Raw genomic sequence first — 18,658 nt, 5'->3', positions numbered from 1 at the left:
ATACTATTTTCAGTTTCTAGTCACTTGAGTAATTCTGTACCATGTTGCCAATATCCCTTATGTTCCCCAACAATGCTCACAACTCCATTGAATGGTAATTTATTGAATGCTTTTGTCATTTTCACATATGCAACTTGAACATTATCCTCAACAAGCCAGTACATGGATAATCTAGCTATTAGCGTAGCAATTAGTTTGTTGAACTCTACTACTACATAATGCATGTCTCCAAGAATAAAACTCAATCAACTTTGAGTCCATCTCATTAATTCTTCTATAACAACAGGCGCATGGCATGCCCATATCATAAAATTATAATAAATCTCCTGGCAAAGCGGAAAGATTTGAAAAGCCAAGAACTCTACATATTACAACTCACAATGACTTTTGTGGATGCAACATACCTAATTGTACTTTGCAAAGAACAGAAAGTTAAGGACTTCAGATGTCCTAGCTAACAATTATCCCTCAAATCAACTTTCTCTTCAATTGCCTGTTTACCTCTCCATTAAATTAAAGCCTTGGCTTTTTAAGGACAAAATCAGAAAAGATGCAATTGATTGTTTGATACATTTGTTACATTTTGCACTTAAGGAAATCAACTGACACATCACTTTTCAAGACTGAAATAGAAGTGCACTGATAAACAGCTCAGTACTACCCCATCACTTAAAGGTCAAATTTAAAATGTGTAATGTGTATCATATTTGCATCAATGCCAATTTCAGAGTTTCCTGTTATGCACCCGATCATATACAGAGCTAATTTAACATATCAGTGGGAGGCGAACCCAAATGAAATAAGCTTTGCTGCTCATTAACTGGGTTTGCTGATGAAAGCTTTCTTAGGCAAGGGTAAACCTCGTCACAAAGTTGTGTGAAAAATATGGAATAATAATCTTTAGTTTCATAACCTGGTACAGTATCTTGGCCTGCCCTTAAAAAGGGGAAAGAAACAATTAAAACTGCTAAAACACAAGTCACCTCATGGACAAATCAGTCAAGTTTTACAAAGCCACTGAAATCAAATTACCAGAGTGCATTTCTGGGCACTTCTGCAGATCTTCACAGCTTCATCCTTCTAGGCCCTGAAAATTTTAAAGACAACGCGCTACACTGCATCTCAATCACAGGAACAAAAATGGCCTACAAACACTCATTAGAAAAAAGTGGGAGGTGAAGACCCTCTTTCTGTGTTAATGACACCTTGATAGCTTTGACAATGGGAGATCAAAACTCAGATTGTGGCACACAGTTAAAACAATCAGCTGTCATATGATCGAAATCTCACTGGGGATGTCTATTTGTACAATGAGTGAGTCTGCAAAATGCAACAGTAATATCAGAAGAGCACCATGCAGTATGCAACAGGATCTCTCCCTCACTTTGCGATTCTTTAGCTTTAGTCCTAGCTCTGTTATATTTCAGAATACATCATTAAGATAGGGGATTTTTATTTCAAGGAACTTCAAGTACCACAGCAAACCGCCAGTTTATCTATGAGAAACAAAAAGGAGGTTGCAGTGACCGTAAAATGTCAACTTTCAGGACCACCCGAGTGAACATTTATTTACCGCTTGGCTTAGATTTTCTTCAATTCTTCTTCCTCCAACTCTATAATTTGCATTCTTTTCCCACACTTGTGCATGCAGTCTCTCACCCTCTCTCATAGAATTCATAACAGGTTAATCCTTTTAAATCAATTTTATTTTTTAATCAAGGGAACATTCACAAAAAACGATTTTTGGTTAACTCGACGAATCTGGCTGGCTTATTTCTTCACATGGACTTGCAAGGTCAAGAACATATTGAAATGTAAAAAAAAAATCACAATTTGTTTAAAGTTCAAACTTTGTTATAAATAACCTCAGGACTACTCTCTGGACTCTCATTATAACCTCTACAAGAGAGGGTTGAGAAAATGATAATGAGCAATTTCAGAGGGACATTGACAAATTGGCCAAATGGGAAATGAATTTCTATGCAGAGAAATGTGAGGTAATGCATTTTGGTATAAGAAATGTGAAGAAACAATACAGGCTCAAATGGTACAACTTTGAGAGTAGTACAGGGGTTTGAACCTTGAGGTGCAAGCACATAATTCTCCGAAGGTTGGCAAGTAAGTTGAAACAGTTGTTAGGAAGACTTATTGGATCTTTAGGATTTGGGGATGCCGGTGTTGGACTGGGGTGTACAAAGTTAAAAATCACACACCAGGTTATAGTCCAACAGGTTTCATTGGAAGCACACTAGCTTTCAGAGCAATGCTCCTTCATGTGGTAGTGGGTCTTTAGGTTTAGTAATAGAGGCACAGACTGTAAAGGCATAGAAGTACACCTCTGCAAATCATGTGGCCTGACCAATATAAAGTAGCATGCTCAGTTCTGGGCACCCGATTTAAAAGGAAAGACATTAAAGCCCCAGAGAGAATGTAAAGGATGATATTAAAACTGAGAGCTCTGAAATAGAAGGAAAGATTAGAAAAATTGGGTTTATCCTCCTTGGAGCAGAGAAGATTAAGAGGTGACCTTATTGAGGTGTTCAAAATTATGAAGAGCCATAGAGATGTACAGCATGGAAAAAGACCCTTCGGTCCAACCTGTACACGCCGACCAGATATCCCAACCCAATCTAGTCCCACCTGCCAGCAACTGGCCCATATCCCTCCAAACCCTTCCTATTCACATATCCATCCAAATGCCTTTTAAATGTTGCAATTGTACCAGGCTCCACCACATCCTCTGGCAACTCATTACCATGCACATACCACCCTTTGCGTGAAAACTTGCCCCTTAGGTCTCTTTTATAGCTTTTCCCTCTCATCTTAAACCTATGCCCTCTAGTTCTGGACTCCCCGATCCCAGGGAAAAGACTTTGTCTATTTATCCTATCAATGCCCCTCAATTTTGTAAACCTCTATAAAGGTCATCCCTCAGCCTCAACACACCAGAGAAAACAGCCCCAGTCTGTTCAGCCTCTCCCTACAGCTCAAATCCTCCAAGCCTGACAACATCCTTGTAAACCTTTTCTGAACCCTTTCAAGTTCCACACCATCTTTCCGATAGGAAGAAGAACAGAATTACATGCAATATTCCAACATAGGCCTAACCAATGCCCTGGACAGCTGCAATATGACCACCCAACTCCTGTACTCAATACTCTGACCAATAAAGCATACCAAATGCCTTCTTCACTATCCTATCTACCTGCGACTCCACTTTCAAGGAGCTATGAACCCGCACTCCAAGGTCTCTTTCTTCAGCAACGCTCCTTAGGACCTTACCATTAAGTGTATAAGTCCCGCTAACATTTGTTTTCCCAAAATGCAGCACCTCACATTTATCTGAATTAAACTCCACCTGCCACTTCTCAGCCCACTGGCCCATCTGGTCCAGATCCTGCTGTAATCTTAAGTAACCCTCTTCACTGTCCACTACACCTCCAATTATGGTGTCGTCTGCAAACTTACTAACTGTACCTCATGTGCTTGCATCCAAATCATTTATGTAAATGACAAAAAGTAGTGCACCCAGCACCGATCCTTGTGGCACTCCACTGGTCACAGGCCTCCAGTCTGAAAAACAACCCTCCACCATCACCCTCTGTCTTCTACCTTTGAGCCAGTTCTGTATCCAAATGGCTAGTTATCCCAGTTTTCCATAAGATCTAATCTTGCTAATCAGTCTCCCATGGGGAACTTTGTCAAACGCCTGACTGAAGTCCATATAGCTCACTGGTCTATAGTTCCCTGGCTTGTCTTTACCGCCCTTCTTAAACAGTGGCACTACGTTTGCCCACGTCCAGTCTTCCAGCACCTCACCTGTGACTATCGATGATACAAATATCTCAGCAAGAGGCCCAACAATTACCTCTCTAGCTTCCCACAGAGTTCTCAGGTACACCTGATCAGGTCCTGGGGGTTTATTCACCTTTAACAGTTTCAAGACATCCAGCACTTCCTCCTCTGTAGTCTGGACATTTTGCAAGATGTCACCATCTATTTCCCTACAGTCTATATCTTCCATATCCTTTTCCACAGTAAATACTGATGCAAAATATTCATTTAGTATCTCCCTCATTTTCTGTGGCTCCACACAAAGGCTGCCTTGTTGATCTTTGAGGGGCCCTATTCTCTCCCTAGTTACTCTTTTGTTCTTAAGGAGAATCCAAAGGGTTTTTACAAATACATTAACTTTATTTGCCAATGCCATCTCATGTCCCCTTTTTGCCCTCCTAATTTCCCTCTTCAGTATACGCCTACTTCCTTTATACTCTAAGGATTCATTCTATCTATCTTGTCCATATCTGTCTATATGCTTCCTTCTTTTTGTTAACCAAACCCTCAATTTCTTTAGTCATAACTCTGAAGGGGAAAGGAAGGCATTCTGCTACCATTAGTTGTTAAGTCAACAACAAAATAAAATCATAATTTCAAGATTGTTAGTGAAAAGAACTTTCTTTATTCAGAGTTGGCAAGATTTGGAACGCACGGACTAGAAGAGTGGTGTTAATGGATTCTGTAAGTGTTTCAAAAGAGTTGCATATATATTTGAAAGTGATGAATTTAAAGTGCTAGAGATAGGGCTGGAGAATGGGACGAGCTCTGGAGCGGTTTTGAGAGCCAGTACCAACATGATGGGTTGAATGACCTCCTTCTGTCCTGTTAAAACTTATGCATCTGAGATTTTAGTGATTTGGAATTAAGTTTCAAATTCTTAAACAAAACTTAAAGAATCAATTAATCTAGGACATTTAAAAAGAACCAAAAAAAGCATTCGAATATTAGAAGATTAATATTCCTGTTGCAGAAATGGGGGCCATGATTGGCAGGAGAGACAGTTAGAGGAAATAAGGAATTTACAAAAGCAAGGGGATGTGATGGATGGCAGTTATAGGATGGGGAAAATGTCGCAGATGCAGTTACATAGATGAGTTAACTCCAGGAAAGGTAAGAGAGTTAGTGCAGGAGTCTTCTGTGGCTATCCCATTTCAAACAAGTATGCCGTTTGGAAAATATAGGAGCTGATGGATTCTCAGGGGAACGTAGCATGAACAGCTAAGTTTCTGATATTGAGACTGGCCCCAGTGTAACGAGGGGTTCAAAGAGATCGACTGTGTTAGGGGACTCTCTAGTCCGAGGTACAGACAGACACTTCTGTGGCCAGCAGTGAAAAATCAGAATAGTGTGTTGCTTCTCTGGTGCCAGGATCAAGGATGTCTCAGAGGGTGCAGAAGGTTCTCAAGGGGGAGAGGGGCCAGCTGGAGGTCATTGAACACATTGGAACCAAAGACCTAGGAAGGGAAAAGGTTGACATTCAGAAGGGAGATTAGAAAGAGTCAAGCAGGAATTTAAAAAGGGAGGTCCCCGAGAGTAGTAATATCGGGGTTACTCCTGGTGCTACGTGCTAGTGAGGGCAGGATTAGGAGGATCGAGATGACGACTACATGGCCGAGGAGCTGGTGTATGGGAGAAGGATTAACATTTTTGGATCATTGGAATCTCCTTTGGGGTAGAAATGACCTGTACAAGGAGGACGGATTGCACCTAAATTGGAAGGGGACTAATATACTGGCAGGGAGATTTGCTAGAGCTGCTAGGGAGGATTTAAACTATAAGTGGGGGGGGGGGGGGGGGGGGGGGTGGGAGATAGTGAACTGGTACAATTGAGAACAAAAGAAAAGTCAAATAGTCAGGGTAGGCAGGGACAAAGCAGAGAACAAGGGAGGACTGATCAATTAAACTGCATTTATTTCAACCCAAGAGGCCCAACAGGGAAGGTAGATGAACTCAGGGCATGGTTAGGAACATGGGACTGTAATATCATAGCTATTACAGAAACATGGCTCAAGGATAAACAGGACTGGCAGCTTAATGTTCCAGGATACGAATGCTACAGGAAGGATAGAAAGGGAGGCAAAAGAGGAGGGACAGTAGCGTCTGATAAGGGATAGCATTACAGCTGTACTGAGGGAAGATACTGCCAGAAATTCATCCAGGTACGTTATTTTGGTGGAACTGGGAAATAAGAAAGGGATGATCACCTTATTGGGATTGTATTATAGATCCCCTAGAATCAGAGGGAAATTGAGAAATAAATTTGTAAGGAGACCTCAGTTATCTGTAGGAATAATAGGGTGGTTATGGTAGGGGATTCTAACTTTCCAAACATACACTGGGACTGCCATAGTGTTAAGGGTTTAGATGGAGAAGAATTTGTTAAGTGCGTACAAGAAAATTTTCTGGTTCAGTATGTGGATGTACTTACTAGAGAAGGTGCAAAACTTGATCTACTCTTGGGAAATAAGGCAGGGCAGGTGACTGAGGTGTCAGTGGGGGAGAACTTGGGGCTAGCTACCATAATTCTATTAGCTTTAAAACAGTGATGGAAAAGGATAGACCAGATCTACAAGTTGAAGTTTAAATTGGAGGAAGGCTAATTTTGATGGCATTAGGCAAGAACTTTCAAAGGCTGATTGGGGGCTGATGTTCGCAGGTAAAGGGATGGTTGGAAAATGGAAAGCCTTCAGAAATGAGATAAGTGTCCAGAGAAAGTATATTCCTGGTAGGGTGAATGGAAAGCTGGTTGACTAAATAAATTGTGGGTTTACTTAAGAAAAAGAAGGAAGCATATGTAAGGTGTAGACAGGATAGATCAAGTGAATCCTCAGAAGAGTATAAAGGCAGTAGGAGTATACTTGAGAGAGAAATCAGGAGGGCAAAAACAGGGCATGAGATATTTTGGCAAATAAGAGTTAAGAAGAATCCAAATGGTTTTTACAAATACATTAAGGACAAAAGGGTAAGTAGGGAGAGAATAGGGGCCCTCAAAAATCAGCAAGGTAGCCTTTATGTAAGCCGCAGGAGATGGGGGAAGATACTAAACGAGTATTTTGCATCAGTATTTACCGCGGAAAAGGACACGGAAGATATAGAATGTAGGGAAATAGATGGGAAATCTTGGAAAATTTCCATATTACAGAGGAGGAAGTGCTGGATATCTTGAAACACAAAGAAGTGGATAAATCCCTAGGATCTGATCAGGTGTACCCTAGCGCTCTGTGGGAAGCTAGGGAAGTGATTGCTGGGCCTCTTACTGAGATATTTGTATTGGCAATAGTCACAGGTGAGGAGCTGGAAGACTGGAGGTTGGCTAACGCGGTGCCATGGTTTAAGAAAGGTGGCAAGGACAAGCCAGGGAACTATAGACCTGTGAGCCAGATATTGGTGTTGGAGGGAATCCAAAGGGACAGGATGTACATATATTGGGAAAGGCAAGGACTGATTAGGGATAGTCAACAAGGCTTTGTGTGTAGGAAATCATGACTCAAACTTGAGTTTTTTGAAGAAGTAACAAAGAGAGACCTTGGAGTGCAGTTTCTTAGTTCCTAGAAAGTGGAGTCGCAGTAACTAGGATAGTGAAGGCGGCGTTTGGTATGTTTTCCTTTATTGGTCAGAGTATGGAGTACAGGAGTTGGCAGGTTTAGATTAGATTACTGGTTTAGATTAGATTACTTAGTGTGGAAACAGGCCCTTCGGCCCAACAAGTCCACACCGACCCACCGAAGCGCAACCCACCCATTCCCCTACCCCTACATTTACCCCTTACCTAACAATACGGGCAATTTAGCATGGCCAATTCACCTGACCCGCACATTTTTGGACTGTGGGAGGAAACCGGAGCACCCGGAGGAAACCCACGCAGACAGGGGGAGAACGTGCAAACTCCACACAGTTAGTCGCCTGAGTCGGGAATTGAACCCGGGTCTCAGGCGCTGTGAGGCAGCAGTGCTAACCACCGTGCCGCCCACAACCCGTGTTGCGGATGTACAGGACATTGGTTAGGCCACGTTTGGAATATTGCAAGCAATTCTGGTCTCCTGTTGGAAAGATGCTGTGGTGAAATTTGAAAGGGTTCAGAAAAGATTTACAAGGATGCTGCCAGGGTTAGGGATTTGACCTCCAGGGAGAGGTTGAATAGGCTGAGGCTGAGGGGTGACCTTATAGAAGTTTATAAAATCATGAGGGGCATGGAGAGGATAAACAGACAAAGTCTTTTCCCTGGGGTGGGGGAGTCCAGAACTAAAGGGCATAGGTTTAGGCCGAGAGGGGAAACATATAAGTCCTTAATCAGACAGTGTGTGATACATGTATGGAATGAGCTGCCAGAGGAAGTGGTGGCAACTAGTATGATAGCAGCATTTAAAAAGCATGTGAATGGGTAAATGAATATGAAGGGTTTGGGGAATATGGGGTGGGTGCTGGTAGGTGGGACCTCTGGTCAGCATGGACGAGTTGAACCGAAGTGTCTGTTTCCGTGTTGTACATCTCTATGACTCTATTTGAAACTCAGTTTAAATCATTTCCGCCTTCTTAATATTCAAATTGTTTAACTACAGACTCACCCATAACTTCATAGAGACAGTATGAACTCCTGTTTTGAATTCGTGTCTCTGCTATGCAAAAATGATTAATGATTTTTCCAAAATTCTTGTGAGGAAGTCTCTTAGTATCACTACCTTTGTATATTTCCACTCCAAGCTTTGCCAGATTTTACTGGCCATCAACTAATCCTTTATCCTGTGATCGGACTCCAAAATGCAATGGCACAAAACCTTCTGGAAGCCTTCTAATATTTACGTGGAACATATAGCATTTTTGACATTTTAAGAAATTAGATATTCTCACCCTAGCTCTAACAACATTAAATCTTGTAAGCTAGAAAGAACGGTATATGCATTTGTGAACTCGGAAAACATAGAGCCCTTCAAATAGCCAATGTAAGCAACCAATCACAGGATGACAAATTTCTGAAGAGGATTCAACTTAATATTATAATAATCCTATATAATCAGATCAATACATTATGAACTAGAAGCAAAATTAAATTTATGGTCTTGAACTAACTAGGAGCAATGCAAACCATAGGTGTGGATCCATGGAATCCCTAAGTCTTGAAAAGGATAAAAAAAGAACTTCAAAAAAAGGCACAACTAATGGAAAAAACTAATGTAGTCACTATTTGAAATTACCTGTCAGAAAGGTGAATGAATACATGTACAAACTATAAAAGACAATGTAGTAATGTTGTTAGGAAGCACTTCACTCAAAGATCATTGACAGATTGAAATCTTTCAAGTCGGGAAACAAAAGTAAAATCTGAAAATGAAGGGGAGGAGGACATGGTAATGGCAAGACTGCAGATTTCTAAGGAAGGAGGAACAACTACCGCTATAGTTAGCTGTGTAGGAAGGTATTATGGTAACACATATCAACCTTAACAAGCACAACAGCTGAGAAATTCCCAATTTATGGAAACAGCAAGTATAGACAGTTTCCCACATGCATATTCCACTACAAAGCCAATTGGAATTTTCAGCATTTCTTCCATATGTGCCCATTTTTAAATCTGAATTTATCTTAAAATACAAGGACCACTTGACAACTGTATAATATTTTTGGTAGAAACATGCTGCATGTAAAACTCAACTACATCAAATTTGACAATATCGACTTCCTTAAATGCCTCATATTTATTCGAGAACTAATAGGAGAAATTTCACCCAAGTGGAAAATCATCTTCAGTTTTCAGAAAACTGAGAAGTACCTTCATGTTGAATGCCTCTGTCTCTAGCTGCGTCAGATGGCTTGAGTTGTCCTCTAATTCCTGTCGCAGATTTGAATTCTCCATCTTAAGTGCCTCTACCTGCTTCAGCAGCTGATCATATGAAGCTGATGCAGCCATCCTGAACTAGACACTGACCTGTTTAAAAAAAATAAATACATTAACTACACTCCTATCTTTATCACATTTTAAAACAAAACTGACATCATTTATAATATGCCTATCAAAAAAGCATATTTGAAATACCAAGATTGCAAGTTATTCACAACACTTACCATTTAATGATAGTGGATATAAATTTTGATTTAATTTCTTCCCATTTATTTCCTTTAAATTACTGATTAGGATTTGATATCCAATGTTTAAGCCACTTGGAACAGAACTATAACGATGGCACGAGGAGAAAATCAAGTTTATTGTCACTTTTACGTAACAGAATTCTGCCTCTTTGTAGGCATTATGTAATTTGATGGGCTGAAAGGCCTCCATCTCCACTTGTCTTATCATACTTCATATAGAAATCTACTAGAAATTTGGAAAGCAAGGAAAGTTAAATGGCAACTTGGGCCCAAAAGCGCACCCTTTCATACAACATATGCAATCTAGATCAAGATCGACTTTGTCCTATTGATTTAGCTGGTGATGAATGTTTACCAGTTGTACAGACGCTTGGTTAGATCCAGCTGCATTCAATTTTGAGTAGCACACTAGGAAGGAAAGAATAACCTTGGAATACTGCAGTATCATTTCCGTAGGTCTGACACTGCTGCCTCACAGGACCAGGGTCCTGGGTTCAATTGCCATGTGTCTGGGTGGTATTTGCACATTCTCAGTGTCTGCGTGGGTTTCCTCCGGCTGCTCTGGTTTCCTCCTACAATCCAAAGATTTGCAAGTCAGGTGAAGGTAGGGGAATGGGTTTGAGTGTTGGGGAGGGTGGACTTGTTGGGCCGAAGGACTTGTTTCCACATTGTAGAGAATCTAATCTAATCTAAGATCTGTACCCAGGTTAGGAGTTTTAATTTTGAAGACACATTGCATAAACTTGGGTTATATTCCTTCCAATTTTGACGGTTGAGACATAAACTGATAGAGGTGCTAAAATTTTATTAATAGGAAGATGCTGTTTCCTCTGGGGGGGGTAAACAAAAATAAAGGGGTACAATCTTGAAAGTAGAGTTGGGCCATTTAGGTGACAAATCAGGAGCATATTTTCACTTCAAATGTACGAAAGATGCTGGGCTAACTGAAATTTTCAAGACTGAAACTGTTAAGATTTGTTAATGAAGTGAAGATACCAAGAAATATTGAGCTAAGGTTGATAAATGGAGTTGAGGGTGCAAATCAGCTATGATCTAACTAAATGGTGAAACCAGTTCCATGAACTGAATGGCTAACTTTGGTCAGATTGCCTTCATGGCAAACAAAAATTGCAAACATAAACATATAACGTCAGGGAATGTTTAAAATACATTTAGAACAATTTTTAGTAATAATCAAATGAAATACTTGAATATGGCAAAAGAAACTTCAATATATCAAATAATTGCATTCCAAAATGCGACCAAATCTAGACATTTTAATTAATGATTTTTTAATAATGCAAATGATTAAAAAGTGGGTCTAAAAACAACATTCTCCTCAATGTGAAAAATATGAATGTTGTTACTTCACTGTCATAAAAGAGGATGCTCGTACATAACATTCAGTATCCATATAGTTATGGACCAGACCAAACACCTTCAAAATACATCAAGCAGATAGTTCAGACCTTAACAGCTTACACCAAAGCCCAACGAAAGCAAAACTACAATTGTGTGAGCATGATTCCTCCCACTCATGCTTTTGTCTGGTTTAAAATCAACAACTCAATAGCTGTTTACCCACTGCTTCTGAAGCAGACATTCCACGAGTGTGGCAACACCTCTCTGCAAACAAAACAGCACAGAACAAGTCTCTCTCAAAGGCACAGTATCATCACAATATAACATTATTACACAGTCACTTTCACAAAACTAAGAATATGAAGCCAAATATTAAGCCAATAATTATTCCCAAAAAGAAACTTCAGCTTATATTGTTTTGAGTAGGCATCAAGCTTATTTTAGTATTAGAGGGCCCCCAACAGAAATTAGCACTCAGGTACTCTCATGAAACATAATACCAAACATTCACTAATGAGCAGTGGTAAAAATATCAAAGACCCATTCTGTGGCACATTTAAATATCTCGCTGTAATACTGAAAAATAAAATCAATTATCTTGTCTAATTCAACAAAATTACAGACATCTAAAACAATTAACTCAAAATTAACCCCTAAAATATAAATTAAACTGCACGACATTCATTTGAGAAAGAGGCCATGGTGCAGAAAGTCTCTAAGAACAGAAGTTAACTGATGGTGGCAAACTTAAATCTAGATTTGGATGGATGGATTTAGAATGAGTCAATCATTTCCTCACAGAATCAGACCTTTTGAATTCCTCCACCGTAATCCCAAGCAGTTCATTTCAGCCCTTGAAAACTTCCTTTCATTTGTTCATTTATATTTGTGCCTTCTCTTTTACGATCCTTTCACAAATAGGAACAGTTTCTCACCAGCTATTCTGTCCAAATGCCTCATGTTTGAATCCTGTATTAAATTGCTTTTCAATGTTCTCTTCACTATTACTGCCCTCTTCTGTAGTCTGAAATAATCTCCTTCCTATTCTTTACATTTTTCTTGAAATTTCACATCCATTTATGTAACCAATGACATTTATAGTTTTCCAAGGCAAGGAGGAAGTTTTCATTTCTCAAGACAATTCACTTTGAAGGGAATTTATCATATGCAGTGCACAAACTTACAAATCAGCTGCGAGAGCAGACTACTTGACCTTTCATGCCTGTTCCACCATTCAAAATAATGGCTGATTTTATTTTAACCACAGCTCCACATCCCTGCTTACCCACAATAACCTTTAACTTATGTTTATTGAGAATCTATCTGCCCCTGCTGTAAAGAAAATTCAAAGGTTTTGTTTCCACTGACTTTTGAGGAAGAAAGTTCCAAAAGACATTCAACTCATCTGAAAGAAAACAAAATTCTCCTGATCTGTCTTAAGGATGTGACCTGTTGGTTGGATGATTGGTTTGCGAAGCAGTGTGATGCTAATAGCGTTGGTTCAATTCCCATCACTAGATGAGGTTACCATGAGGACTATCCTTCTCGCCCTCTACCATCTCCAAAGGCACAGTGGCCCTGAGGTTAAATCACCACCAGTTGTCTCTCTTTAATGAGAAAGCAGCCGTATTGGTCTGCTAAGACAATGCTGTTTTGACCTACTTGATCTCTGGTTCTGACCAGAGGAAGCATTCTTTCCACATCCTGTCTCAGGATTCTCTTACCATTCTAAACTGCAGTGGATACAATATATTAACTCCTACATGAAAATTTATTTGCTGCAACAACCTTTCATGTAGCTTATCAAATGCGTTCCAAAAATTCAAAGTACTAATATCTATTGGTCCTCCTTCACCCATAGTGCTCAGGGATGTGTAGTTTAGGTACATTAGTCAGGGGTAGATGTAAAGTAATGGGGGATGGGTTTGGGTGGGATACTCTTTGGAAGGTCAGTGTGGACTGTTGGGCTGAATGGCCTGTTTCCACACTGTAGGGATTCTATGATTCTAAAGTAAATAGTCTCAAAAGTTTTCAACCTATCTTTATTGCTGAAGTTTTCTCTGGATCCACTCTCAATCTTTTCTCCACTCTCTCCAATGTCTTCTCTTTCTTCCTGTGCCATGGACTGGAAGCATTACTCCACCATTACTAAGATCCTATATGCTTCATAAAATGCTTAGGACATTTCAATATACTACACAACCAACAGATAAGTTTTGAATTACAGCTTTTTCAAAAAACAAACCATAGTTAATTTCATAAAGTACAGCTCCATAACTGTAAATGGAACAAATGGCCAGTTTACATGTCTTTTGAGTGTTTATATCTTTTGAATATGGGTCATCCAGACACACCCAAATCACTGCTCTCCTTTAAATGCTGTAATGGGATATTTCATGTTCACCTAACTTGTCAGAGTCTTGAGTCGTCTTGTCCAAGATTGTACCTCTGACATGACAGCACTTAAAATTCAGCCGAGATTAATTGCTGGAGTAGTATATGGATCCAAATGTTTTTTGGAAGGAAATGTGACCCAGATGGGCAAACCAAGGCTTTGAGAAGGACAGAGCCTGAGAAATATTGAGGTAAATGAAGGACTGTGCAATGTCACGTCATCTTTAATCTGTTAAAATGAAGACAAAATAATAGGATAGACTGTTGCTAGTTTGGGAGAAAGTTTAGTTATCAACAGAAATCTCCTCTAAATTCACTGCCCACCCTAACCATCTGCCTCAATAGAAATGCTGCTAATCATACTCATGGTTTGTCCCTTGACCTCTCTGTCCCTGGCACTTCCCTAATCCCTTAGTCTTTACATAGAATTGTAGACCTTTGATCACATGTATAAACATATTCCTTCTAACCCTGCTCCCTGACATGCTCATCACTGGGAAAATAAAGACTGCCCCTGGTCACTTCCAACTACACTTTTCAAATCATCGCCATCAAGCTAATGGACTTATTCATCACAATACTTCTGTAACACAAGTTTAACCACACTCGCTTTTCTCTCCAGAGAATAATTACTCTCAACTCATTCAATAATGCTACATAACCTCCATCTTCACTTCCTCAGCACCAAGGACTGTAGATTGGTATTTTGCACATGACTAATTCACCAGGTTGGCTAGATTCAGTCAAGCTCCAAGCCCTTGTCAAATGCTAGCTATTCCAGAATCATCCTGGCTTATTTTCTGCACTAATCATCCCTGAAATCCTGAGCCATTCAACATATGCTGCTTTTCCCCAATATTTGGGGAACCAACCAAAATCTATGCTCAAACCAGACTCCACATAATTTTAAAACCTATCAAATCTCATCTGAATCTTTTGCTCTCCTAACTTCTCCAATTTATCATCATAGCTGAAGTCTCTGTTCCCTGGAACTTTTTGTAAACTCCTTCTGCACGCTCTTCAATGTTCATAATCCTCAAGTTGAGATCAAACCAGTGATTCGTACAAGTGATTCTTGTTCGCAATAGAAGCTGGTCTGTATTTTTTCTGCGCCTGGGTCTAAATGTCAAGTAAATTGGGGAATTTTGCATTCCTTAAAGAAAATCTTTAATTTTTATGACACCAGGAGTAACAGGATCGATTTCTAGCATGTTATCCCAGTTAGGTGTAACAAAATAAATAGAATAGGTATGCCATAGTCATTCAAATCATAGCTGATGAGATTATGTCAACTCCAATTTTCTTGCCTGTTTTTCATAGCATCAACTTCCTACAGGTCAACCACCTGTCTATCTCAATAACCTTACCCTCACAGCTCAAGAGGCTGACAATTCCAAAGCTTCCTTTGATCCTCAGAGGAGGAATTCCAACTCTATCCTCACCTGAAATGAGACAAACACCAGCTTTTGGAATTATGTCCCCAGTTCTAGAATCCCCTACAAAGGAATTCTTAGTGCCCACATTGGCATGACCACTGAAAATCTTATGTATTTGAATAAGAACAGGCCTCACATTCTTCTGAATTCCAACTAGTAAAGTCCATCTGCCATATCTTTTCCTTCTAAACCCATCCTTTTAACCAAGGCATCAATTTAGTGAATGATAGTTTAGAAGAGTTCATCTATGTAAGATGTCTTAAGCAGCAGCAAATTTCAACAGTTGCATCGTGAGTGTTGCAAATGCCAGAAATTTGAAACAACCAGGGTTTGAATTATTTTAAGTGTGGAGAAGCAACAACATATGTTTCAGAACTCTCAACTGAACTGCCTACTGACAGAAGGTGCACACCCACAAAGCCAACTCTTACCCCCCTCCTTGACATGCTGAGTGTCCTTCTTCCCTGAAATCTCAGGAGGTCTGCCCAATGCATAATTTGAAAGGGAGCTGCAAGTTTTCAAAACCGGAATATAGTTAACTTAAAAAATATAACACTGGTACCTCTTTGAATCTTATTTTACTTGCTTCCATGTAGAATTTGAGAAAGAAACTAGGATAACTGATGTGACATAAACTGCTTAGCAAATAAAAATCTTGTACTTCTCTTTGCTGACAGTTACTTATTAGTTTTTAAAACATTACCTACAGTGACAGATTGACAACTAAAATGTGTCCTCTTATCATCAGCTAATTACTATTGCTTGCCATTTCCTCAGTGGTATGCAACAGGAATTAAACATCCAAGGAGTGTATAAATGGAATGCTGCACTGTTTTAATCAACTATTTTACACTATTCCTGTTTTTGAATTAAAATGTCCCAAATGAACTGAAAACAAACGCAGATCCAGGAGAACGCCAGCTGCAGTTTTCCTATTTCATTTTGCAAAATAAAAATATAAGTAGGTGAATAATACCATGTCAACAGTTTTGTCTCCAAACTGCAGAGAGGAATCCTGACGAAATCATTATCATTCTCTGTCTTCTGAAACTTGTCACTACATGATGCACAAATGGAATATCTTCAAATTTTTCAATAACTTATCAGATTCATTGACTAATTTATATAAGCTTCCGAACAGTGACTCTTCCATGATAAACAAAATTTCTCTATTCAAATATCATCAACACCTGTCAAGTAGCTCCACTCTGTGAGAACCAGTATTCTAATACATGTAGACTAATATGCTGTCACTCAGAGTTAGGACATGTGTTGCAGAATGACAGCTGCTCAAGAAAATGACATTGCTTGATAAGCTTCACAAACTAGACTTCCTAACCCACTCTTCAATCCACAGGACAAAAGTGCAATTCGGTGATGCTGCAGATATCACTGCAGCACTTGAGACCTCATGAATGGTTTGCCTCCTTAGGGAATAAACAAAAAGCTCGATAAAAAGCAAGTACTGGAGAAGGGAAGAAGCTCTATTAGAGCCAAAAGATAAAAATAAATATAGAAAGATATAAACGGGAATGAGTATGAATCCAGCACTTCAATTCTGTTCCACCATCTAATCTGATCATAACTGATCTTTCTGCAAACTCTATTATCCTTCCTTCTCAACTGTTAATGCCTTTAATATTTAAAAAAATTATCAATACCTTTATTAAATTAGCTTCCATAGCTTTCTGTAGAAGCAAATTTGACAAGTTAATCACTGAGTAGGAAATATTTCCTTATTCTAAATGGCTTACTCCACATCCTGATACTGTAACCAGACTTCAATTCTCCAATCAGGAGAAAACATTCTCCCCGTGTCTAGTCTATCCAGCCTGCTAGAATTTTATATATTTCAATCAGATTCTCCCCTCATTCAACGAAACTGTCATGAATACAGGGCGAAAATGAAGACTACAGATGCTAGAGATCAGTGTCAAGATTAGTGTGGTGCTGGAAAAGCACACGTCAGGCAGAATCCAAGAATGTTGCCTGACCTGCCGTGCTTTTCCAGCACCACATAATCTTGTGGTGAATACAGCTCCTATCTAATCAACTTTCATATGACAGTTCAGCCATCCCAAGTATTAGCCAAGTAAACATTTACTGCACTCTCTGGCTAATCTCTCCCCTAAAAAGGGGAGACCAAGCCTGCACATAATATTCCAGATGCAGTCTCACCAAGATGCTATATAACTGCAAAGACATCCCTACGTCTCAACTCCAATCCTCTTGCAATGAAAGCAAATACAGAGGAAGCTCGATTATGCAAATGAGATGGGCAGGTATTATTTTGCTCATAGAATTGATTACTTTGATAATCAATTTTACCTTAAAGGAAGCCATGCTGTGCTCTACCAGAGAATTAAATCTATAATCTTAATGCATTGAGCGCTAGAGGACACAGATTTCACATGAACAAAATAAAGCAATGATAACACGAGAAAGCATTTTTAAAATGCAGCCGTAGTTAGCATTTGGCAATGAGTGGCGAAGACAGTATTAAACAAGGTCCTGAAGAGTTTCTACAATTGCAAGAGCATTTGTCAGTTTGTGAACTCAGCGTTGCAACAGAAAGACAGAAGCATTGCCTCATACATTCAATTACATTCTCGGCCTTTTTTCATGAACGGCCTACTAAAGTGACGGTGATACTGTAAAACACTTGCCTTTGCAAAGGGCTGTGTAACAACCCTTACCTAAAAAATACCCAGTTGCTGATGCTAGAGCTGCTTGTGCTCCTTTGTTTTTGCCATGTTTTCATGTGTCCTTCAGTAGAGGTAAACTGAATATACTTACCTCGTTGATGTATTGTTTTTGCGAGACCTTGAAATCTTCAGATAATCTGGAATTCAGATAATCGATATCTGGATAATTGAGATTCCTCTGTATATCATTTGCTTTCCTCACTGCTTGCTGCACTGCCTGCTTAGTTTTATTCTGGATTGGTGGTGCTGGGAGAGCACAGCAGTTCAGGCAGCATCCAAGGAGCGGTAAAATCGACGTTTCGGGCAAAAGTCTTAGTTTTATTGACTAGTGTCCAAGGACACCTAGATCCCTTTGCACAAATTCCCAATGGACCAACATTCAAATAACGCGTATAACTTCACATTCATCCATGGTGTACTGCATATGGCACGTGTTGGTCCACACATTTGTCATAATCACCCTGAAGCCTTCTTGCATCCTGCTCACAACTCAATTCCACCTAATTTTGCATCATTAGTAAATGTGAAAATAATCACATTTGTTTCTCTCATTCAAGTCATTTAAAAATATTGGGAATATCCAGGGCTCAAGCACTGACCCAGTGGTACACCCTTAGTTGCTTACCGTTAGCCAATGTAATGTTAAAAGATTAAATTGGACTCTCTCTCTGGACATGTGATAATAAACTGTACCATCTTTCTCCAGAAACTGAACATTCTGGAAGTGGATGGGGACAACTTTCATGCAGGAATGTGGATGACTCCCACTTCACTTAGACAGCCATTTACCACTACCCTCCTGCTACTATCAAATTAAACACTTCTTCAATCCTGTTCATT

At 39.5% G+C, this 18,658-nt stretch overlaps 1 protein-coding gene across 6 annotated transcripts in view; it reads right to left on the bottom strand.

Annotated features, from left to right (window-relative positions):
* The window catches only part of apc (APC regulator of WNT signaling pathway), a 193,807-nt gene that overhangs the window by 107,111 nt on the left and 68,038 nt on the right, over window positions 1–18,658 (bottom strand). For 5 of the 6 annotated variants that reach the window (XM_060837378.1, XM_060837396.1, XM_060837413.1 and 2 more), the window contains exon 2: window positions 9,605–9,760. In XM_060837378.1, coding sequence (XP_060693361.1) covers window positions 9,605–9,742 — 138 coding nt within the window. In that variant the 5' untranslated portion in view covers window positions 9,743–9,760. Of the gene's footprint in view, window positions 1–9,604; window positions 9,761–18,658 lie in introns of those variants that run through there. The other variant, XM_060837421.1, reaches the window with a different exon arrangement.

Source organism: Hemiscyllium ocellatum, chromosome 2 (assembly GCF_020745735.1).
Source record: "Hemiscyllium ocellatum isolate sHemOce1 chromosome 2, sHemOce1.pat.X.cur, whole genome shotgun sequence".
NCBI lineage: Eukaryota > Metazoa > Chordata > Chondrichthyes > Orectolobiformes > Hemiscylliidae > Hemiscyllium > Hemiscyllium ocellatum.
The sequence above is the reverse complement of the archived record's forward strand: the minus strand, read 5'-3'. Positions and strand labels throughout refer to the sequence as shown.